The sequence below is a fragment of the Macrobrachium nipponense genome, chromosome 6, assembly GCF_015104395.2.
Source record: "Macrobrachium nipponense isolate FS-2020 chromosome 6, ASM1510439v2, whole genome shotgun sequence".
Taxonomy (NCBI): domain Eukaryota; kingdom Metazoa; phylum Arthropoda; class Malacostraca; order Decapoda; family Palaemonidae; genus Macrobrachium; species Macrobrachium nipponense.
Genome location: NC_061108.1, coordinates 30,628,443 through 30,652,568, shown reverse-complemented (window position 1 = coordinate 30,652,568; position 24,126 = coordinate 30,628,443). Strand labels below are relative to the sequence as shown.

General features: G+C 44.0%; 1 protein-coding gene across 1 annotated transcript in view; it reads left to right on the top strand.

Moving 5' to 3' along the window:
- Positions 1-24,126, top strand: part of LOC135216477 (2-oxoisovalerate dehydrogenase subunit beta, mitochondrial-like) — a 66,376-nt gene that overhangs the window by 15,447 nt on the left and 26,803 nt on the right. Inside the window, 5 exon segments of the mRNA XM_064251846.1 lie at positions 6,748-6,794; positions 6,797-6,841; positions 6,843-6,953; positions 16,884-16,961; positions 16,963-17,040. Coding sequence (XP_064107916.1) covers positions 6,748-6,794; positions 6,797-6,841; positions 6,843-6,953; positions 16,884-16,961; positions 16,963-17,040 — 359 coding nt within the window.

Here is a 24,126-nt window from a genome sequence, read left to right as displayed (position 1 = left end):
TGAACTTGCATGTCCAGAAAACAAAATTTCATATGGAAGACCACTCGGTCGGTTCTGGAGTCCATCAGACAGGGGGATTGGATGGTCTCTCTGGACATGCAAGACGCTTATTTTCACATTCCGATCATCGCGGAATCTCGGGAAAGTACCTGAGGTTCATGTTCGAAGGCAAGGTGTTTCAGTTTCGGCGCTTTGCTTCGGACTAGCGACCGCTCCTCAAGTTTTCACCAGGGTTCTATCCCGATAGGAAGCTGGCTGCACATATTAGGAGTAAGAATCTCCCTCTTATCTGGACGATTGGCTTCTCCGGTCGGAATCAGAGAGTCTGTGCATGAAGGACCTTGGAACAACTCTGGATCTTGCCAGAAAGTTAGGAATTCTGGTCAACAAACAGAAGTCCCAGTTGGTTCCATCTCAGAGCATCCTTTATTTGGGGATGATTCTGAATGCTCAAGTTTTTCGGGCTTTTCTGTCCCCGAAGAGGGTTCAAGGCTGTCTGGAGACAGTTCAGGAGTTCTTGGACAAAAAGGTAAGTTTCTGCCAATCAGTGGATGAGGCTCCTGGGCAAATTGACGTCAGTGGAGAAATTTGTGACGTTGGGAAGACTGCACATGAGACCTCTGCAGTTTTTCCTGAGAGCCTCTTGGTGCAGGAAGACACAACCAGACTCGATTACCTTTCCTGTCCACAGATCAAATAAAAGTAGGGACCTAAGGTGGTGGCTCTCTCGAGCAAGGTTGGAAGAGAAGGGTTAGATTTACGACCCATCCTCCCTCCCGAACCTACCAGTTCTTTTCCGACTCATCGAACACAGGTTGGGGAGCCCTACTGGGAAATCAACGGACTTCAGGAGCTTGGTCGGAGAAGGAGAAGAATTCCACATAAATGTAAAGGAACTGTTAGCAATTTTCTTGGGGCCTCAGCAGTTTCGGAGCTTAGTAGAAGGTCGAGTAGTGGCAGTGCATTCCGACAACTCCACGGCTCTCTCGTACGTGCGGAAACAGGGGGGGACTCAGTCTTTCTCTCTGTACGAAGTAGCCAAGGATCTCCTCCTGTGGTCAAAACGAAGCGAAGGTTCAGCTAGTCCCGAGATTTGTTCCGGGAAAGATGAACGTCCTGGCGGACGAGTTAAGTCGTCAACAGCAAGTGTTTACCTCTGGAGTGGACTTTGGACAACAAGATTTGTCAGAGACTTTGGCGCCTTTGGGGACGACCGTCAATAGACCTGTTCGCGACATCAAGGAACAACCGTCTTCCTCTCTTTTGTTCGCCAGTCCCAGATCCTCTAGCTTGGTCGGTGGACGCAATGCTGTGGATTGGTCGGGTCTGGAAGCTTATGCATTCCCTCCGTTCGGTCTAATAAGAGAGGTGCTGAACAAGTTCATGTCGCACAGCAATGTAACGCTAACGTTAATCGCTCCCCTTTTGGCCCAGGAAACGAGTGGTTCCGGACCTTCTCCCCAGTTGTTAGTAGACTTCCCCAGACTTCTTCCTCCAGAGAAGTGGCGTCTCAAACAACCTCACTTCAAGAGGTTCCACCAAAACTTGTCCGCTCTAGCTCGACAGGGTTCAGACTGTCCGGAATCTTGTCAGAGCGAAAGGATTTTCAAGAAGAGCTGCAGAAGCTATCGCTCGTTGTAGGAGAGAGTCTTCTAACAAACTCTATCAAGGGAAGTGGAGAATCTTTCAGAGAGTGGTGTAGAAGTGCTAAAGTCTCTACTTCTGCGACCTCTTTAACAGAAATAGCAGATTTTCTTCTATTTCTTAGGAACTCTAAGAAACTGGCTCCTTCGACGATCAGAGGATATAGAGCCATGCTCTCTTCCGGTTTTTCGACATCGAGGGTTTGGATATTTCCTCCAATTCAGATCTGTCGGACCTCATTAGGTCTTTCGAAACCACTAAGCTCCCGCAAGATACAGTGGCTTGGAACTTAGATGTGGTGCTTAAGTTCCTCATGGGGCCACCGTTTGAGCCTTTGAAGTCGGCTTCACTCAGGAACTTGACTAAGAAGGCACTCTTTCTTATTGCACTAGCTTCTGCTAAGCGTGTCAGCGAATTGCACGCTATAGACAAAAGAGTCGGTTTCTCTCAAGGCAATGCTGTATTTTCGGTATCTTTGACCTTTCTAGCCAAAATGAGAATCCTTCTAATCCTTGGCCGAGGAGTTTTGTGGTAAGGAACTTATCTGATTTGGTTGGACATGAGGAGGAGGAAAGGCTCTTATGTCCAGTCAGGGCTAGTTAAGCAGTATCTGTTTGCCACTAAGGGTATTAGAGGACAATCTTCTAAGCTCTGGACCTCGGTTCAAAATCCCTCTCGTCCTCTTTCTAAGAATGCTATATCGTTCTTTATTAGAGAGCTTTATCAGGGAAGCTCACTCGCAGTCCTGAGAACGACAATCTTTCCGTTCTGAGAGTTAAAAGCTCACGAGGTTAGAGCAGTGGCAACTTCTTTAGCAATTCAGAAAGAATTTATCTTTAGCTTCGATTCTTCAGAGCACGTTCTGGAGATCGAATTCGGTTTTTTGCGAGTCATTATCTCAAAGAGATAGAAACGGTTTTCGAGAATGTAAAACGTTAGGTCCGGTGGCGGTTTCTGGCATGGTGTTGGGAGAAACGGCACAGGGTCGTCACTCTATGCTAACTTTTCACCTTGAATAGGTTGTCGAGTTCAAGGGAAGCTGGGGGTACTGAGTACCTGGGATACTCACCAGTCTGTTAGGTCAGATTTTACAATGGTTGGGTATATATGTTTTTTTTAAATCTGGTGTTGGTGACAAATGTTTTGTATGATTGAATTTCTGGTCTTAGCCCAGGGCAAGGGCAATCTTTGTTGTTACTATCCTCACCGTCAGTCAGCCTTGACTCTCTTGAACTACGGAAGATTCCACTCCTGTATAGGCTAACTTTGGTCAAATTCCAATTCCTCTACAATAGTAAGAAGAGCACCGACCAGAGGCAGTAACAGTCTGCTGTAGCTCTCTTACAAGGTAAGGTACAACAGACACCTTGAGTGTTTACTGGTATTGCAATAAATGTAACCATTTAAAATACTAGTGGTCCACTGAATCCCTCCCACCTTCCTAAATGTGTAATCAGCTCTATAATTGTTCGGTAAGACACTACAATAAAAATGAAATTTTCATTATTAAAATGGAAGTTTTATTGTATACTTACGAAAACAATTATGATTATACCCACCCTCCTCCCCTTAGGTGGAACGGACGGCGAGAAAGAATTGGATTCACCTGGGCAGTTGTACCTGGTTCTCTCGCGATGGAGGGAGATGACGTCATCACCACCAGTGTTGGCGACGCCGACGCGCTAAATTTGAATTTAGTATCCTGCCGCTCGTGGAAATCACGGCTCTATAATTGTTCGGTAAGTATACAATAAAACTTCATTTTAATAATGAAAATTTCATTTTTGTAAGAGTAGTCTGCTCTGTGACACATCATGGATGGGATTATGACGTCATGGCTAGTTCTTATGACAACATAATTTCGATTGATCGACTCAGCATTTCAAGAGAAGTCTGACCAGTCTCCTGCTATCTCAGATGTTTGGGTTTATGGGGATTCTCCGCTGTTTCTTCACATGTACGTTTACTGTGTTGTGGCCCTCAGGTTGTGGTAGAAGTCGAAAAAGAGAATCCTTTTGCCATTGTTATCTCTGCCTTCTATTATCGGTGCTCTCCTTCATCTACGGACTGGGGTTTGTTTTCGTGTTGTGGGTTTCTCTCTAAGACCCTGCAGCACAGAACGCCAGGTGCAAGATTTCCCCAGATACAGCAAGTTGAAGAGGTAACCTGTGTCACTTAGGTAGAGGGAGCAGCCAACATTCGTTTTGTACGTTCAATAGCTTGTCCGAGTTCTTTTCTCTTCAGTAATTAAGATGCGTCTTTAAGCTTTACATTATTTTGCTCAGTAATGTCACCATGGTGGTTCCTTTGTCAAGAAAAGGGTTAGCCTGGTTGGTGTCCTATCATCATTGGCTAGATCCTTGGTTGAGTAGCATACTGAACTTATGTCATCATAGGGGAATCTTCTCGTAGGATGTCTCTCTGTTGGCGATGCACTTTCCATTGGCAGTGTGTGGATCAATGTCTACGGTGTGAATTCCTTTGACAGTGTACAAGTTGACAGTAGGGTACTTTGCACATAATCTGCATAGAGTGTCATATCATAGGATAATCTGCATAGAGTGTCATATCATAGGACATCTCTTGGAGTTATCCTATCATCTGTCTACTTGGGAAAGTCACGTTAGACCTCATTGCTATACAGTTCAACAGGAAGTTAGAGGTATATTGTTCAGTGGTCTCAGATCCATTTGCTGGAGGCAGAGGATGCCCTTCAGCATACTTGGGACAACCTGGAAGTTTACACCTTCCCTCCGTTCTGCCTGATCCTTCATGTCCTGAACAGAGTAATGGATTCCAAGAAGCTTAGGATGACTGTAGTAGCTCCTTTGTGGCTCCAAGCAGAGTGGTTCCTGGATCTTCTATCTCTTCTCTCAGCAGTGCCGAGAGTTTCCCCCTTGGCACAACCTTCTCTGCCAACCTCATTTGGAGAGGTACTACTAATTGGTAGGGTCCTTATCACTTCAGGAGACTGTCCAGTATCTCTTAAGAGTGAGAGTCTTTTCTCGCAAAGCGTGACTCAGATGTCTGCTACCTCAGGAGATCTTCATCAACTTTGTAGAAGGGCAAATGGGCCATCTGCGGTAATTGGGTGTTCACCGATGGGGTTATTCACCACTTGGAACTCCTGCTCAACAGATGTGAACTTCCTGATCTTTCTCAGAACAGAGAAACTTCTTTCTGTTTCTGCTGTCAAGGGATTAGTTTGTCTGAAAGATGTGGACATCATTTCATCCTGGGTATTCTCTATGTTGTTCATTAGCTTTGAACAGTCTTGTTCACTTAGGGAACTCAAACCTCCTATGTAGGACCTTCCTCTGGTGCTGAGTAGTTTCTCTTGATCTCTATTCGAGCCCCTGCATCAATCGTCAGACAGGGAACTGACTTAGAAAACAGTTTTCCTTCTGTCCTTGGCTTCTGAATTATGACATAAACACACCAGGGGTGGGGCAGGGTCAGTAGCTTTCAAATTTGTTCAGGAATTCATGCTACGACTCAAAATCCTGTGGCTTACGATGACAGATTTACCTCATTTTCTGTTCCTTCCCTTAAGGAATTCATTAACAACGACTCTCAAGTGTTACTGCTTTTCCCTATCAGAGCACTGCGTTGTTATCTATAAAGGACTTGTTACCCAAGACCTGTAGGTGTTGTAGACTTTTTGTTAGCATGAACCAAGTCGATGAAGAGGTGTCCAAGAATACCATTTACTTTAGTTACGTTAGGTGGTTAGGCAAGCCTACTCCTCATCATCAAGTTCTGTTACCAATACTCTGCATCCAAGAGCACATGAAATGTACCAAGTTGCAGAGAGATAGCAGTTGGAAAATATTGTACTTTGAGAACTTGAAGACATATGAAGGTAAATAGTGTGGAGCAGTTTGTTAGAAATGCAGTAGGTTTGGAAGTAGAAGGATAAACCAATTAAAAATACATAGAAAATCATGGAAAAGGTTATTGCTGGAAACCAGATAATAATCAAGCAGAAACTGAGTAGGCAGAAGACATTAGTGAGAAATATTTCATGTCTAACCCCTAAAGTGAAAGTATGATAGAAATTTAATGATTGTGGTTAGATTATTTTAAAAAGACCATATTACTGATGTTGAAATTTTTAAAACAGGATGAAGTATTGTATTTTGTAATCTTTTGTTAGCTTTCGGTTCTTAAGTGTTGATTGCAATTGTATTTTTTAAGTAATCTGTGATGAGTACCAAGATTTTAATTATATTAAGCCTCCAAGTTGGTATACATTTAGGGTACAAATTTCTAACTCTTGTGAGCTAGATGTGAACTGGTGGCCTCACCAGAGATTAAGGGCAGATGTTGCAATTTCATTTTAATGTCTAATGCTGTAGTGTCTGATATACATTCAAACACTACTATAGTATATAGATGTTGCCTTTTCATTTAAGTAGACCTTGAATTATCTTGATTTTAATGATGTTGATAAATGGTTTTTATTTGTTTCATCTTGTTAAATCCAAACACAAGAATTAATCGAAGTGTGATGTGTTCCAGTTCCAAGTGTAGAAAAGATCATTTTAATACTGTAGGTGTAAAGGTCACCCTCTACTTACCCAGGGTAGCAACTTGATTCTGCCATACAAAGATTAGGTAAGAATAGAAATGCTGTTATGCATCTGAATTACCTGTGCTCCTTTTCTAAATCCAAAGAAAAGAGTCCTTCCTTCATTTTCTTGTGTATTGTACATTTCCACATTATTATGCAAAAAACAAAAACAAAACTTAAGTTTTCTTATTGCATCATTTGCAAACTATTATGACCTTTAAATACCAACTTAACCTTCAGTCTTATCTGATACTTAGTTCAATTGAAGACTAACATTGTGCATGTTGACTCTTGAGGACAAACATACAAATACGTATGTATAAAGCTGTCAGAGATATACTAACAGAAATCAGATACCGGTTACCACTTTAGGCTCTTTCCCTTTGTGTTGTTAACTAAATAATTGACCCAAAGATTATTGATTAGTTTAAGAGTGCTGAATTATAATTTTTGCAAATTTGTATAGGTATGATGACCTTGAAAATTTTAACAGTGGATAAAAAACTCTTAATATCATTTCATCCTTTCAGTTATATTTGGGGAAGATGTTGGCTTTGGAGGTGTGTTCCGATGTACTGGTTGGACCTTCAAGACCGGTATGGAAAAGATAGAGTCTTCAATACTACCATTGTGTGAGCAAGGTATTGCTGGGTTTGCGATAGGAGTTGCTGTTGGAGGTGCGACAGCCATAGCAGAAATGCAGTTTGCTGACTATATTTTCCCAGCATTTGATCAGGTAAAGTATGTTGTTACTGGTAGTCTCTGTAAGGTTCAAAGTGAGTTTGTGTACTAATGCAAAGCTACTTCTCAAAAACTCATCTGACAAAGCTACTACTTAAAAACTCATGGAAAAAATTTGTAGATGTGCCAGTGTCATTGGTATTAACGAAGAGAATCTTTGGAAAAATTTTATGCAGTATACATTATTGACACTTACAGTGGAATCTCGGTTTTCGTACCAAATTTCCTTACAAAAACCGAAACAATAATTCCCATAAGGAATAATGTAAATACAATTAATGCATTCCAGACCCCCAAAAATATTAACAAAAGGTACATTTTATAGAGAATAAACAGTTTTACATACAGAAAACAATGAGAAATAAATATAAATGACTAATGAAATTAATAAATGAACATTTAACATCACTCTTACCTTTATGGAATACCTTTATGGAAAACACTTGTTAGTGTATGGAAGATGGAGAGGGAGGAGAGGTTATTGTTTGTAGGGGGAATCTCCCTCCAGAAGGACTTCAGGTATCAAGGACCTATCTGGGGTTACTTCTCTTTGTTTTTTACTGGCTCTGAGGTTACTTCCCTACTTTGTTTTCTACTGGCACTAGGACCAGCTTGAGAGTTACTGGACCCCTGTCAAACAACAAAACTGTCCAGAAACATTTGTTTCTGGCATTTTTTCTTAAATTTGCCTAAAGTTAAACACAGCATTGTCATCAAACATGTTGGAAGTACCAATTTCAACTTCTTTGTCGGGATGATAATTCATCACAAAAATTTTTTTACAATCATTCCACTTTGCAAACATATCCATAATCCCTGAAGTAGGCATATTATGTATACCCAATTCATTTTCTGAATTTTTCAAACAAGCCTCTGCTGGCCTTAAATTCACTAACAGCAGCGCTTGTTCTAAGCATTTTCTCACTGAGATCAGCATGCAATTTTCCTCCAACACTTTTGCTACGAGTTCTTTCATAAATTCTAGTGTTTCTCGCCTTTTTTATTGAAGGAGTAGCACTTGGAACTTTCTTTGGCCCCATGATGGCTTATTTAGCAGTTGCACTTGAATAAAAAAGCACAAAAAGTGCAAAAACAAAGAGCATAAAAGCAGAATGGGTCATGAAGAAGATGGATGCTTTGTTTGGGCGCTCAACTGGGCCCCAGATGGAGGGTAAAAGAAAGAAAAGAAATTCTACGAAAACCGAAACATACAAAAAGAGTTTCTCGCAATTTTATAGAAGGGCTGGCACTTGCAACTTTCTTTAAGCCCATGATGGCTTACTTAGCAGTTGCACTTGAATAAAAAAAAAACACAAAAAACAATGATTACAAAAACAGAATGGGTCATGAGAGAACACCCATTCTGCTTTTGCATTTGTTGTTGTTTGTACTTTTTTTGTGCTTTTATTTTCATTCAAGTACAACTGCAAAATAAGCCATCGTGGGGCTGAAGAAAGTTCCAAGTGCCAGGATCACAGTACATTAAGAAAAATACCTACAAGGTGCTGCTCTTACTGAATTCAAGGCCAGCAGAGGTTGGTTTAAAAAATTCAGAAAGTGAACAGGCTTACTTCAGTGATTAAGGACATGTGTTTGCAAAGTAGAGGGATGTAAATGACTTTGTGGAGAATTACCATCCCAACAAAGATGTAATCTATGTCTTCAACATCTTTAATGACAATGCCGTGTTCGTCTTTAGGCAAATTTAATAAGACGTCAGAAACATGACAAATTTTTTAATCAATCAGTATTTTTCATAGCTAACAAACCTTCGGTCTTAACAATAGGATAACCTTGCACCAGCTGGAAACCGGTTAAAAACAATCAAAGATTGTAAAGCAAGGAATCTGCAGCATCTTGTAACTCATGCGTATACAAATTGGAAGCTTTGGGTGTTCTGTACTGGGACTAGTCATGCAGTGGGGGCCTTGGAAGGGGCGCTTTCTGAGTGTACTAAATAAGAGGAAACGTATGAAACCTGAGACAATATTTTGTCTAAAAACGTCTATTAAAACCTAATCATACAAAAACCAGGGTGTATGAAAACAGAGGTTCCACTGTATATTGTGAATTGACTGCATTTTTGTACAAGGTAACTTACCAGCAGATATATACTTAGCTATAGACTCGGTCGTCCCGACAGAATTTCAAAACTCGCGGCACACGCGACAGGTAGGTCAGGTGATCCACCATTCCCGCCGCTGGGGGTGGCGGGGTCTGGAACTATTCCCGTTTTCTAAGCATCCAATTTCTCTGTCGGTTGAACGGACAACACCTATTGTTCGTTCCTCCATCTTGGATTTCAACTCGTTTGCCGAGAATTTGGATTGGTTTTTTGGTGACGTATTCTGTTTTTTCTCTGGCTTGGCATACGCTTATTGTGGACTGTTTTTCGACTTTGGTTTTGACTACTCTTTCACGATGTACCTGACGCTAATGGCTTCACCTATGTTTAAGAGTTTGCAGTAGGGAAGGTTGTAAGGTTAGGCTGCCTAAATCGGCATTAGATCCTCATAGTATTTGCGCTAAATGCAGGGAGAATGAATGTTCTTTTAATAACACCTGTGTTGAATGCGAGAACCTTACGGAGCTTGAATGGAAGGACTTATCATCATATGTTAGGAAGCTCGAGAGAGATAGAGTGAGAAAGGCTTCAGCTAGGTCATCTAGTAGATCTTGCTCTTTAGAACAAGAAGTTAACTCTCCTACTAACGATTTCCCTTAGCCTCAGCTGCTTCTCCTGTTCTGAATCCAAAGATTCTTCGTCAGAGGAGGGAAAATGTTAAAGCTTCAATTAAGAAACTTCAAGCTCAGCTACGAGCTCTAAACCAAGGTAAGAGTGGTGATAGTGACTTGTGCAGTGTCCCCAGTGCAGTGGAGGGGGCGTCTGACCGGTTCCTCATTGCTCCTAGGCCTAGACCGCTTCCAAACTCCCAGGACCAGGGGAGGGAGGAATGTCGAAAGCCGCAGGGAGGATGCAGAACATCCCCAACGGTCAGGCGTCCCTTCAGCAGATCCTGTTGTAAAGTCCCAGGCTGCCTCGGATTGCCGCAGAAAAAGCGTCCTAAGGAGTGTTTTTTGGTTTTTTTTGGCCTCAGACTCTTCCTCTCCTAAACGAGGATGGAGTTCGGCCTCTCTTTCGCAGCCCTTTGAAAGAGAGCCTGGAAGGCGCCTAAAGGAGACGCGGCTGATTCCAGCCCAGAGCGTTTTCCCGAGGATTGGCCTTCGGGACCTAAGAAGACTAAACAAGAGGAGCCTTCTCTTCAGGATCCTACGAAGAAGTTTTTGTTTAATCTGCAAGAGCAGTTAGCTTCTCTAGTAGGCTCCTTTGCTAAGGACTCGACAAGGAGGAAAGATGTTTCGCTCCCTGTTAAGAGTTCCGCTAAGCGCCCCTCTTCGTATAGGAGAGAACCCTCACAATCTCCAGGGCGTTTATCGCCTTCGTCGAGAGACTCGTCTGATAGGAGTTGTTCTCCTGAGAGAAGAGTTCTTTCGCCCTATAGGCTGTCTTCCCCGAAGCGCCCTCTGAGACGCCGCGAATCGAGCAGAAGTCTCGATCGGTTTAGGTTTAAGGAACCGGAAAACCGATTTAAGTATCAGGATCCTTTGGGTCTGCAGGACCAGGAGCCAGACAGGCGCAAAGAGGCAGCAAGACGCAAGAAGGGGCGTCGAGAGCCTCTCAGACCACAGGATTCAGGACGTCAGGATTCTGCTAGAAGGCAGGAATCAGGACGCCATGAGCCAGGACGCCATGAGTCAGGGCGCCAGGAGTCAGGGCGCCAGGAGGCAGGACGCCAGGAGTACGTTAGGCGTCAAGAGTTAGGGCGCCAAGAGCCTGTTAAGCGTCATGAATCAGGACGCGGGGATCTTTTCAAGCGCCCTGAATCAGGGCGCCAGGAGCCTAGCAAGCGCCACGAACCTGGCGAACCTAGACAACAAGAGTCTAGTAGGCGCAAGAGTGTTTCCGACAGGCAGGAGCCTCACTCTTCGTATAGAAGTGCTAATGTTCAGCGCTCCCCTTCTCGGGAAAGGAGTTCTTCTCCCGGGAAGAGCCAGATCACTCCCAAGCGGTCTCCTTCTGTGGATCAGTTGGACCAGGTATCGGAAGACGACGAGCCTGTAGATGTAGCAGTTTCTGACTACAAGAGACTTTCTCTTTTGCTGCTAAAGGAGTTCGGAGACTCCCTTCATCCTGCTGACCCTCCTTCACCAGGATCGTTGATGTCTAGCACAAAAGCTCTCAAGTCGTCTTCCTTCGTCAAGATGCGCCCCGCTCTTTGTATGAAAAAGGCATTAAAGACTTTTTCAGAGTGGGTTTGACTTCCAGAAGGGAAGCGGGCAAGACAGTTTTTTCCTGCCCCTCCTTCCAAGTTAACAGGCAAACAGGAAGGTGGTGGTACGAGACCAAAGAACCTATGGGGTTAGGCCTTCCTTCTTCCGCAGATGCGGATTTTGCTTCCTTAGTGACTCTTCTAGGAGGAAGTCTTTTGCTGTCTGCTAAGGCAACTTGGGGCATGTGTGAGCTAGACCACCTTCTAAAGGGCCTCTTTAAAACCCTAGAAGTCTTCAATTTTATGGACTGGGCTTTGGGAGCTTTAGCTAAGAGAGCTCAGGACACTGACTTTGTTTCCATGGAGGAACTTTCGAGCGTCCTGGCTTGCCTGGACAGAGCGGTCATGGACGGTTCCGTAGAAGTTGCCTCTCTTTTTGGAACGGGAGTCTTAAAGAAGAGATCGGTCTTTAGCTCTTTTCTAGCAAGAGCAGTATCACCTTTGCAAAGGACATCTCTTCTTTTTGCACCGTTATCCCCGCACCTATTTCCACAGGAGACTGTTAGAGAGGTTTCTAAATCTCTTACGGAGAAGGCAACTCAGGATCTCCTCACGCACTCAGCCAAGAAGTTTAGGCCGGCGTGCCTATAGAGAAAAAAGAGAGACCCTCTTTTGTACAGCCCTTTCGAGGTGCCTCCTCTTCTAGAGCCCCTCTTAGAGGTCGCAGACCAGATAGAAGGAGTAGACCATCTAGAAGGTCCTTCGGGAAGTCTAGATGAGCAGGAGTCCTCCAGACGAAAGTAGGCGCCAGACTACTCCACTTTGCCAAAGTCTGGGCGCAGAAGGGAGCGAACTCTTGGTCCCTCTCTATCCTGAAAAAAGGATACTTGATCCCCTTCAGGAAAATCCTCCCTTGACGACAACTCCAAGGGAGTTGACTGCAAGATACTCGGATCCGGTCCGAAAGCTTGCTATTTTGCAAGCAGTGGACAGATGATTTCCAAGGAAGCGGTAGAACTGGTTCAAGATCTCCAGTCTCCAGGATTCTACAATCGGCTATTCCTGGTACCGAAGCATCGGGGGGATGGAGACCGGTTCTAGACGTCAGTGCCCTGAATTTCTTTGTATTGAAGAAGAAATTTTTCAATGGAGACGTCTTCCTCTGTTCTATCTGCTCTCGTCCAGGGGACTGGATGGTGTCCCTGGACCTTCAGGATGCGTATTTCCATGTGCCAATTCATCCGGCAGCAAGGAAGTATCTGAGGTTCATGTTCCAAGGGAAAGTGTTCCAGTTCTGAGCGATGTGCTTCGGACTTTCGACTGCCCCTCAAGTCTTCACGGACATCATGAAGAATGTAGCTTTTAATTGGCTACATCTGGAAGGGATCAGGATCTCGTTATATCTGGACGATTGGCTAATAAGAGCCCAATCGGAGAAAAAAATGTCTGGAGGACCTATTAGTTTACTCTAAATTTGACAAAGTCCCTAGGACTTTTAGTAAATCGCGAGAAATCCATGCTGACATCCCACCCCAGCAGAGTATTGTCTATCTGGGGATTCAGATGGATTCTCGGGATTTTCTAGCGTATCCTTCGCAGGAAAGGAGAGAACGCTGCTTAGGAAAGGTGGCAGTCTTTCTTAAGGAAAAGAACAGTGTTCCGTGAGGGAATGGATGAGCTTACTGGGGACCCTCTCCCTCCTGATGGAACAGTTCGTTTCCTTAGGAAGACTACACCTACGACCCCTTCAATTTATCTGAAGGAGAAGTGGATTGGAAGTCCAACAATCTAGGAGATACATTTCCAATCTCGAAAGGGATCAAGGAGAATATCCGTTGGTGGTTAGATCCACAGAAACTAAGCAAGGGAATCTCCCTTCGCTTACAGAACCCTCGCCTAGCGTTGTTTGCAGACGCCTCAGATTCAGGGTGGGGAGCGACCCTAGGTTCGGAAGAAGTGTCAGGCACTTGGGAAGGAGAACAAGTGTCCTGGCACATAAACAAGAAGGAACTAACAGCCATCATCTAGCTTTAGTTCATTTCGAGGAACAGATCTCAGGTCTGGGGATTCAGATTCACTCGTACAACACAACAGCCCTCGCTTTATAAATGAAAGAAACAAGGGGGGACGCATTCCTTTTCCCTGTACGAATCAGCAAAGGATCTGCTGATTTGGGCTCAGGAAAGGAAGATCTCTCTCCTCACAAGGTTTGTGCAGGGAGAGAAAAATGTCCGGGCAGATCTGTTAAGCAGAAAAGAACAAGTCCTACCCACGGAATGGACTCTCAATCCTCAGATTTGCCAACAACTTTGGCATCTGTGGGGAAGGCCCAATATAGACCTGTTCGCGACCAACAAGAATCACAGATTAGAGACCTATTGCTCCCCGATCTCGGATCCACAAGCAGTAGCAGTAGACAGCTTTCTGCTAGATTGGACGGGCTTGGACGCATACGCCTTCCCTCCTTTCAAGATAGTAGGGGAAGTATTGAGGAAGTTCGCTTGCTCGGAAGGAACAAGAATGACCCTCATCGCTCCCTTCTGGCCAGCTCTCGATTGGTTCACAGAGGTGCTGGAGGGGTTAGTAGATTTTCCAAGATCGCTTCCACTAAGGAACGATCTTCTCAAACAACCCCACTTCGACAGGTTTCACAAAAAAAACCTCCCCGCTCTAAGTCTGACCGCCTTCAGACTGTCGAAGGACTTGTCAGAGCAAGGGGCTTTTCACGAGAAGTGGCGAAGGCTATTGCAAGAGCCAGAAGAGTCTCCACCTCTAAAGTATATCAGTCGAAGTGGGAGTTGTTTAGAAGATGGGTGTAAGGGAAAGAAAATATCCTCTTCCAGTACCTCTGTAACTGAAATCGCAGAGTTTCTCCTATATTGGAGAAAAGACTGTAACCTGGCAGTTTCAACAGTGAAGGGTTACAGAAGGTATTGCTGGCCTCAGTTTTTCGACATAGAGGAATAGATCTGACGAATAATAAAGATCTTCATGACCTTATAAGGTCTTTTGAGACCACGAAAGAACAATGTAATCAAGAAGCCTAGCTGGAACTTGGATGTGGTCCTCAAGTTCCTAATGTCGGAAAAATTTGTACCGTCTCATGCAGCTTCGTTTAGAGACTTAACGAGAAAGTCATTATTCCTTTTTGCGTTAGCAACAGCCAATGGAGAATTAGCGAGTTGCAAGCTTTGGAAGGTAAAGTGGGGTTTAAGAAGGATTCAGCGATTTGCTCCTTTAAAACCATTTTTACTAGCAAAAAATGAAAATCCCTCAAAGCCTTGGCAAGAAGCTTTGAAATAAAAGGACTATCTTCATTAACAGGGAGAGAACTAGAAAGGACTTTGTCCGTCCAGTCAGGGCACTCAAGTTCTACCTGGAGAAGAAGAAGTTGCTGAAAGGTACAGAAGAAAGTCTTTGATGCTCTGTAAGAGATCCGAAAAGATTCGATTTCTAAGAAACGCCCTTACATACTTCATAAAAGATGTAATAAGGGAAGCTCACCTTAAGTGCGATGAAGAGCATCTCAAGGTTTCTCAGAGTGAGAGCTCATGAAGTGAGAGCCATAGCTACATCTATGGCATTTCACAAACATGGTCTCTTCAGGCTCTTATAGAGTCGACGTTTTGGAGATGTAATTCTGTGTTCGCCTCGAATTACCTAAGAGACGTTAAAATTTCGTACGAAAAGTGCTTTGCCTCTGGGAGCGTATGTTTCGGCGAATTCAGTGCTGGGAGAAGGGGCTGAGGCTAATCCTTCCTAATTTAGTTTAGTGCTTAAATTACTTTTTATTGGTGGTTGTTTTTATTGGTTAATTGTCAGAGGGAATAGGGAACCCTCTTACAATTCATAGATTATAACAATACTAACATGGTCAGGTGATCGGGATTGGCTTCAGTGCTCTTTGTGATTTTTTAATAACCTTAACTCTGTCATGTAAGAGGGCGAGTCTCCATTGATATGAACAAAAGGTCAAGGCTCTACCATGTAAGTTGGGTCAGCCCCATTGGTACGATCCAGTTATAGGCTCTGTCGCGTAAGCGGGCTAGCCCCCATTGACACGATCCAAGAGTTATTCAACCATAGGTTCCATTCCTCGTTGAAACTCTTGAGGCAGGCAGACTCATCGCAGTAGTCATGAAGTCTTCAGCCCAATCAGGTAGGAACTATGGATTATGTTATCCAAGAAACATAAGTTGTTTTTTTCCCTGTTTTTAATGTATTTAGTTTAAGTATTATTTTTGTTTTTAGCTGTCTCTTGCCCGCCACCAGGGTGCCAATCAGCTAAGTATATATCTGCTGGGTAAGTTACTTGTACAAAAATGATATTGTTAAGATACAATAAAGTTTTGTACATACTTACCTGGCCGATATATCGATTAATGGCCCACCCATCCTCCCCTCAGGAGACAGGTGGAAGAGAAATTATGGCTTAGAAAACGGGAATAGTTCCAGACCCTACCCACGCCAGCGGCGGGAATGTGGATCACCTGACCTACCTGTCGCGTGTGCCGCGAGTTTTGAAATTCTGTCGGGACGACCGAGTCTATAGCTAAGTATATATCTGCCAGGTAAGTATGTACAAAACTTTATTGTATCTTAACAATATCATTTTTTGGTGGAAGATTGTTCATAACCAGTATGAGTATGTTGTCATCATATTATAAGTGATATTACTACAGTATGTGACAACAGAGAAAGATGGATGGTGTTTGCATCTTGTCTCTTCTTCAGACAGGGTTGTAACTTTACTTTTAAGGTCATTCCTCTTCAAGGAGGTTTGCAGTTTCAGTAAAAAAAACTTTAAGGAAAAGGAATTTTTCATCTTAGATTTTCAAAGCCTGTCAAGTCTTCTTCATAGCATATGAAGATTTTTATTCTTGGAACCCACTTGGAGAGGGTGAATCCATGCATTCTCTTTGGGGCTTATAATTTTGTCAGTGGACAAAATCATAGAGGACTGAAGTTCCTACTGCTGTAGTATTAGCCAGAGAAAGTTAAAGGATTTTTTGTTTTTGATGAAGGTTACCTAAGTAGCAAACTTAAGTCCCACAGTGCGTAACTAGTTTTCATTCACAAATATCATGTTAATGCCAGCTAATAATATCGGACTAGCATGATGTTTGATTAGACTCTCACCATTTACCTCATAGCAACAAAATAATTGTATAATTTGTGCTTAGAATATTAGAGAGCCTGCAATTCTGCTTTTGATTCTGTGCTTTTTCTCCATAATTTTTATGGCATTTGCCTAAATTGAAATATATGTATACATTGGTTTTTATTTTTTTTTTTTTTACTATTATATTCATCAGAATTCTGTTGCTAAAGCTTTTATTCCTTTAACATGAGAGATTTCTTGGTCCATGGAACTTGCAATAACAAATGTTTTTTTTTTTTTTAAATGCCCAAGTATTTATGTATGCACATATTTTGAAAAAATTTAGTGTTGGTTTACTCTTTGACTACCTTTACTCTTTGGTTACCTGTACTCAACAATCACATATGTTTTGATAGGTTGCTTCGCAATGGAATTAATAGTTTGAATTATTTACAAGGGACTTCTTAGCATAATTCATGTGAAGGATTTAGAGTCCTTGGTACTAATAATTGGTTAGGATAACTCAAAAAGGAAATGTGTTTCTTATCCACAGATTGTAAATGAGGCAGCTAAATATCGATACCGTTCAGGAAATATTTTCAACTGTGGAAAATTAACTATTAGAGCACCATGATGGTGCTGTTGGACATGGAGCCCTTTATCATTCACAGTCCCCTGAAGCTTACTTTGCTCACACACCTGGTTTAAAGGTAAGTGTTTTCATGGTGCCTGTGTATTTTCCCTAACATCTCCATACAGTTGACAGACTTTTAACTTATATAAGAAAACCCTACTACTATTAGCCAAATGCTGAAGTTCTACAGTGGAGAAGAGAATTTCTGAATTTTTGGGGGGGTTAGTGATTTTCTTGCCCCTAAAAATAGCTGCTATGGTGCTTATATATAGTTCTTACTTTGTCTAGCTTTTCTTTCAAGTTTGTGGTTAATTGCTGTCTGCTTGTATTTCACAACTATCAAACTATTTAATTCTAGGTTTTGTACAAGTAAACCTTACCCAGCAGATATATACTTAGCTATAGACTCGGTCGTCCCGACAGAATTTTCAAAACTCGCGGCACACGCGACAGGTAGGTCAGGTGATCCACCATTCCCGCCGCTGGGTGGCGGGGGATCTGGAACTATTCCCGTTTTCTAAGCCATAATTTCTCTGTCGGTTGAACGGACAACACCTATTGTTCGTTCTCCATCTTGGATTTCAACTCGTTTGCCGAGAATTTGGATTGGTTTTTTGGTGACGTATTCTGTTTTTTCTCTGGCTTGGCATACGCTTTTTTGTGGACTGTTTTTCGACTTTGGTTTTGACTACTCTTTCACGATGTCTGACGCTAAGGCTTCACCTATGTTTAGAGTTTGCAGTAGGGAAGACTGTAAGGTTAGGCTGCCTAAATCGGCATTGGATCAGCATAGTATTTGCGCTAAATGCAGGGAGAATGAATGTTCTTTTATTAACACCTGTGTGGAATGCGAGAACCTTACGGAGCTTGAATGGAAGGAATTATCATCATATGTTAGGAAGCTTGAGAGAGATAGAGTGAGAAAGGCTTCAGCTAGGTCATCTAGTAGATCTTGCTCCTTAGAACAAGAAATTAACTCTCCATCTAACAATTTTCCTTAGCCTCAGCTGCTTTTCTCCCTTTTGGTTCTGAATCCAAAGATTCTTCGTCAGAGAGGGAAAATGTAAAAGCTTCAATTAAGAAACTTCAAGCTCAGCTACGAGCTCTAAACCAAGGTAAGAGTGTGATAGTGACTTGTGCAGTGTCCCCAGTGCAGTGGAGGGGGCGTCTGACCGGTTCCTCATTGCTCCTAGGCCTAGACCTCTTCCAAACTCCCAGGACCAGGGGAGGAGGAATGTCGAAAGCCGCAGGGAGGATGCAGAACATCCCCAACGGTCAGGCGTCCCTTCGGCAGATCCTGTTGTTAAGTCCCAGGCTGCCTCGGATTGCCGCAGAAAGGCGTCCTAAAGGAGTGTTTTTCGGCCTCAGACTCTTCCTCTCCTAAACGAGGATGGAGTTCGGCCTCCCGTTCGCGCCCTTTGAAGAGAGCCTGGAAGGCGCCTAAAGGAGACGCGGCTGACTCCAGCCCAGAGCGTTTTTCCCGAGAGTGGCCTTCGGGACCTAAGAAGACTAGACAAGAGGAGCCTGCTCTTCAGGATCCGACCAAGAAGTTTTTGGTTAATCTGCAAGAGCAGTTAGCTTCGCTCGTAGGCTCTTTTGCTAAGGACTCTACAAGGAGGAAGGATGTCCTCGCTCCCTGTTAAGAGTTCCGCTAAGCGTCCTTCTTCGTATAGGAGAGAACTCTCACGATCTCCAGGGCGTTTTATCGCCTTCGTCGAGAGACTCGTCGGATAGGAGTTGTTCTCCTGAGAGAAGAGCCCTTTCGCCCTATAGGCTGTCTTCCCCGAAGCGCCCTCTTAGACGCAACGAATCGAGCAGAAGTCTCGATCGGGTTAAGGATCCCTTGGGTCTTCAGGACCAGGAGCCAGACAGGCGCAAAGAGGCAGCAAGAACGCAAGAAAGGGCGTCAAGAGCCTCTTAGAACGCAGGATTCAGGACGTCAGGATTCTGCTAGAAGGCAGGAATCAGGACGCTATGAGCCAGGACGCCATGAGTCAGGGCGCCAGGAGTCAGGGCGTCAGGAGTCAGGGCGCCAGGAGTTAGGACGCCAGAAAACAGGACGCCAGGAGTACGTTAGGCGTCAAGTGTTAGGGCGCCAAGAGCCTGTTTAAGCGTCAGGAATCAGGACGCGGGGATCTTTTCAAGCGCCCTGAATCAGGACGCCAGGAGCCTAGCAAGCGCCACGAACCCGCGAACCTAGACAACAAGAGTCTAGTAGGCACAAGAGTGTTACCGACAGACAGGAGCCTCAACTCTTCGTATAGGAGTGCTAATGTTTCCGCGCTCCCCTTCTCGGGAAAGGAGTTCTTCTCCCGGGAAGAGCCAGATCACTCCAAAACGATCTCCTTCTGTAGATCAGTTGGACCAGGTATCGGAAGACGAAGAGCCTGTAGATGTAGCAGTTTCGGACTACAAGAGACTTTCTCTTTTGCTGCTAAAGGAGTTCGGAGACTCCCTTCATCCTACGGACCTCCTCACCAGGATCTTTGATGTCCAGCACTAGAGCTCTCAAATCGTCTTCCTTCGTTAAGATGCGCCCCGCTCTTTGTATGAAAAAGGCATTAAAAACTTTTTCAGAGTGGTTGACTTCCAGAAGGGAAGCGGGCAAGACAGTTTTTTCCTGCCCTCCTTCCAAGTTAACAGGCAAACCAGAAGGTGGTACGAGACCAAAGAGCCGATGGGGTTAGTCTACCTTCTTCGCGGATGCGGATTTTGCTTCCTTAGTGGACTCTGCTAGGAGGAAGTCGTTGCTGTCTGCTAAGGCGACTTGGGCATGTGTGAGCTGGACCACCTTCTAAAGGGCCTCTTTAAAACCCTAGAAGTCTTCAACTTTATGGACTGGGCTTTAGGAGCATTAGCGAAGAGAGCTCAGGACACGGACTTTGTTTCCATGGAGGAACTTTCGAAGCGTCCTGGCTTGCCTGGACAGAGCGGGTCATGGACGGTTCTGTGGAAGTTGCCTCTCTTTTGGTACGGGAGTATTGAAGAAGAGATCTGTCTTTAGCTCTTTCTTAGCAAGAGCAGTATCACCTTGCAAAGGACATCTCTTCTTTTTGCTCCTTTATCCCCGCACCTTTTTCCACAAGAGACGGTTAGAGAGGTTTCGAAATCTCTTACGGAGAAGGCAACTCAAGATCTCCTCACGCACTCAGCCAAGAAGTTTAGGCCGGCAGTGCCTATAGAGAAGAAAGAGAGACCCTCTTTTGTTCAGCCCTTTCGAGGGGCCTCCTCTTCTAGAGCCCCTCTTAGAGGTAGAAGACCAGAGAGAAAGAGTAGACCATCTAGAAGGTCCTTCGGGAAGTCTAGATGAACAGCAAGTCCTCCAGACGAAAGTAGGCGCCAGGCTACTCCACTTTGCCAAGTCTGGGCGCAGAAGGGAGCGGACTCCTGTCCCTCTCTATCCTGAAAAAAGGATATTTGATCCCCTTCAGGGAAAAACCCTCCCTTGACGACAACTCCAAGGGAGTTGACCGCAAGATACTCGGATCCGTCCGAAAGCTTGCTATTTTGCAAGCAGTGGAACAGATGATTTCCAAGGAAGCGGTAGAACTGGAAAATTCAAGATCTCCAGTCTCCAGGATTCTACAATCGGCTATTCCTGTACCAAAAGCATCGGGGGGATGGAGACCAGTTCTAGACGTCAGTGCCCTAAATTTATTTGTCTGAAGAAGAAATTTTCAATGGAGACGTCTTCCTCTGTTCTATCTGCTCTTCGTCCAGGGGACTGGATGGTGTCCCTGGACCTTCAGGATGCGTATTTCCATGTGCCAATTCATCCGGCAGCAAGGAAGTATCTGAGGTTCATGTTCCAAGGGAAAGTGTTCCAGTTCTGAGCGATGTGCTTCGGACTTTCGACTGCCCCTCAAGTCCTTTACGGACATCATGAAGAATGTAGCTTATTGGCTACATCTGGAAGGGATCAGGATCTCGTTATATCTGGACGATTGGCTAATAAGAGCCCAATCGGAGAAAAAATGTCTGAGGACCTTTTAGTTACTCTAAAGTTGACAAAGTCCTTAGGACTTTTAGTAAATCACGAGAAATCCATGCTGACTCCCCAGCAAAGTATTGTCTATCTGGGGATTCAGATGGATTCTCGGGATTTTCTAGCGTATCCTTCGCAGGAAAGGAGAGAACGCTGCCTAGAAAAGGTAATCAGTCTTCTTAAGGAAAGAAACATTGTTCCGCGAGGGAATGGATGAGCTTGCTGGGGACCCTCTCCTCGATGGAACAGTTCGTTTCCTTAGGAAGACTTCACCTACGACCCCTTCAATTTTATCTGAAGGAGAAGTGGGATTGGAAGTCCAACAATCTGGGAGAGACTTTTCCTATCTCGAAACGGATCAAGGAGAATATCCTTTGGTGGTTGTTAGATCCCACAGAAACTAAGCAAAGGAATCTCCCTTCGCTTACAGAACCCTCGCCTAGCGTTGTTTGCAGACGCCTCAGATTCAGGGTGGGGAGCGACCCTAGGTTCGTAGAGGTGTCAGGCATTTTGGAAGGAGAACAAGTGTCCTGGCACATAAACAAGAAAGAGCTAACAGCCATTCATCTAGCTTTGGTTCATTTCGAGGAACAGGTCTCAGGTCTGGGGATTCAGATTCACTCGGACAACACAACAGCCCTCGCTTATATAAAGAAGCAAGGGGGGACGCATTCCTTTTCCCTGTACGAATCAGCAAAGGATCTGCTTCATTTGGGCACAGGAAAGGAAGATCTCTCTCCTCACAAGGGGGGTTTGTGCAGGGAGAGAAAAATGTCCGGGCAGATCTGTTAAAGCAGAAAAGAACAAGTCCTACCCACGGAATGGGACTCTCAATCCTCAGATTGCCAACAACTTTGGCATCTGTGGGGAAGGCCCAATATAGACCTGTTCGCGACCAACAAGAATCAGATTAGAAACCTATTGCTCCCCGATCTCGGATCCTCAAGCAGTAGCAGTAGACAGCTTTCTGCTAGATTGGACGGGCTTGGACGCTTACGCCTTCCTCCTTTCAAGATAGTAGGAGAAGTATTGAGGAAGTTCGCTTGCTCGGAACGAACAAGAATGACCCTCATCGCTCCCTTTTTGGCCGGCTCTCGATTGGTTCACAAGAGGGTGCTGGAGTGGTTAGTGGATTTCCAAGATCGCTTCCACTAAGGAACGATCTTCTCAAACAACCCCACTTCGACAGGTTTTCACAAAAACCTCCCCGCTCTAAGTCTGACCGCCTTCAGACTGTCGAAGGACTTGTCAGAGCAAGGGGCTTTTCACGAGAAGTGGCGAAGGCTATTGCAAGAGCCAGAAGAGTCTCCACTTCTAAAGTATATCAGTCGAAGTGGGAGTTGTTTAGAAGATGGTGTAAGGAAAAGAAAAATATCCTCCTCCATTACCTCTGTAACTGAAATCGCAGATTTTCTCCTATATTTGAGAAAAGACTGTAACCTGGCAGTTTCAACAGTGAAGGTTACAGAAGTATGCTGGCCTCAGTTTTTCGACATAGAGGAATAGATCTGGACAAACAGTAAAGATCTTCATGACTTATAAGGTCCTTTTGAGACCACGAAAGAACATGTAATCAAGAAGCCTAGCTGAAACTTGGATGTGGTCCTCAAGTTCCTAATGTCGGAAAAATTTGTACCTTCTCACGCAGCTTCTTTTAGGGACTTAACAAGAAAGTCTTTATTCCTTTTTGCGTTAGCAACAGCCAAGAGAGTGAGCGAGTTGCAAGCTTTGGAAGGTAAGTGGGGTTTAAGAAAGATTCAGCGATTGTTTGCTCCTTTCAACCATTTTTTCTAGCGAAAAATGAAATCCCTCAAAGCCTTGGCCTCCAGAAGCTTTGAGATAAAAGGAATATCTTCATTAACAGGGAGAGAACTAGAAAGGACTTTGTGTCCAGTCAGGGCACTCAAGTTCTACCTGGAGAAGAAGAAGTTGCTGAAAGGTACAGAAGAAAGTCTTTGGTGCTCTGTAAGAGATCCGAAAAGAGCGATTTCTAAGAACGCCCTTACATTCTTCATAAAAGATGTAATAAGGGAAGCTCACCTTAAATGCAAAGAAGAGCATTTCAAGGTTCTCAGAGTGAGAGCTCTGAAGTGGAGAGCCATAGCTACGTCTATGGCATTTCACAAAACATGGTCTCTTCAGGCTCTTATAGAGTCGACATTTTGGAGATGTAATTCGGTGTTCGCCTCGAATTACCTAAGAGATGTTAAAATTTCGTACGAAAAGTGCTTTGCTCTGGGAGCGTAGGTTTCGGCGAATTCAGTGCTGGGAGAAGGGGCTGAGGCTAATCCTTCCTATTTAGTTTAAGGCTTAAATTACGGTTTTTGATTGGTGGTTGTTTTTATTGGTTAATTGTCAGAGGGAATAGGGACCCTCTTACAATTCATAGATTGTAACAAGACTAACATGGTCAGGTGATCGGGATTGGCTTCAGTGCTCTTTGTGATTTGTTTTTAATAACCTTAACTCTGTCATGTAAGAGGGCGAGTCTCCATTGATATGACAAAAGGTCAAGGCTCTACCATGTAAGTGGGTCAGCCACCATTGGTACGATCCAGTATAGGCTCTGTCGCGTAAGCGGGCTAGCCCCATTGACACGATCCAAGAGTTATTCAACCATAGGTTCATTCCTCGTTGAAACTCTTGAGGCAAGCAGACTCATCGACAGTAGTCATGAAGTCTTCAGCCCCAATAAGGTAGGAACTATGGATTATGTTATCCAAGAACATAGGTTGTTTTTTCCCTGTTTTTTAATGTATGAGTTTAAGTATTATTTTGTTTTAGCTGTCTTGCCCGCCACCAAGTGCCAATCAGCTAAGTATATATCTGCTGGGTAAGTTACTTGTACAAAAATGATATTGTTAAGATACAATAAAGTTTTGTACATACTTACCTGGCAGATATATACGATTAATGGCCCACCAGCCTCCCCTCAGGAGACAGGTGGAAGAGAAATTATGGCTTAGAAAACGGGAATAGTTCCAGACCCCGCCACCCAGCGGCGGGAATGGTGGATCACCTGACCTACCTGTCGCGTGTGCCGCGAGTTTTGAAATTCTGTCGGGACGACCGAGTCTATAGCTAAGTATATATCTGCCAGGTAAGTATGTACAAAACTTTATTGATCTTAACAATATCATTTTCAGCCATTGTACAGCATTGTATTTTATTAGAATT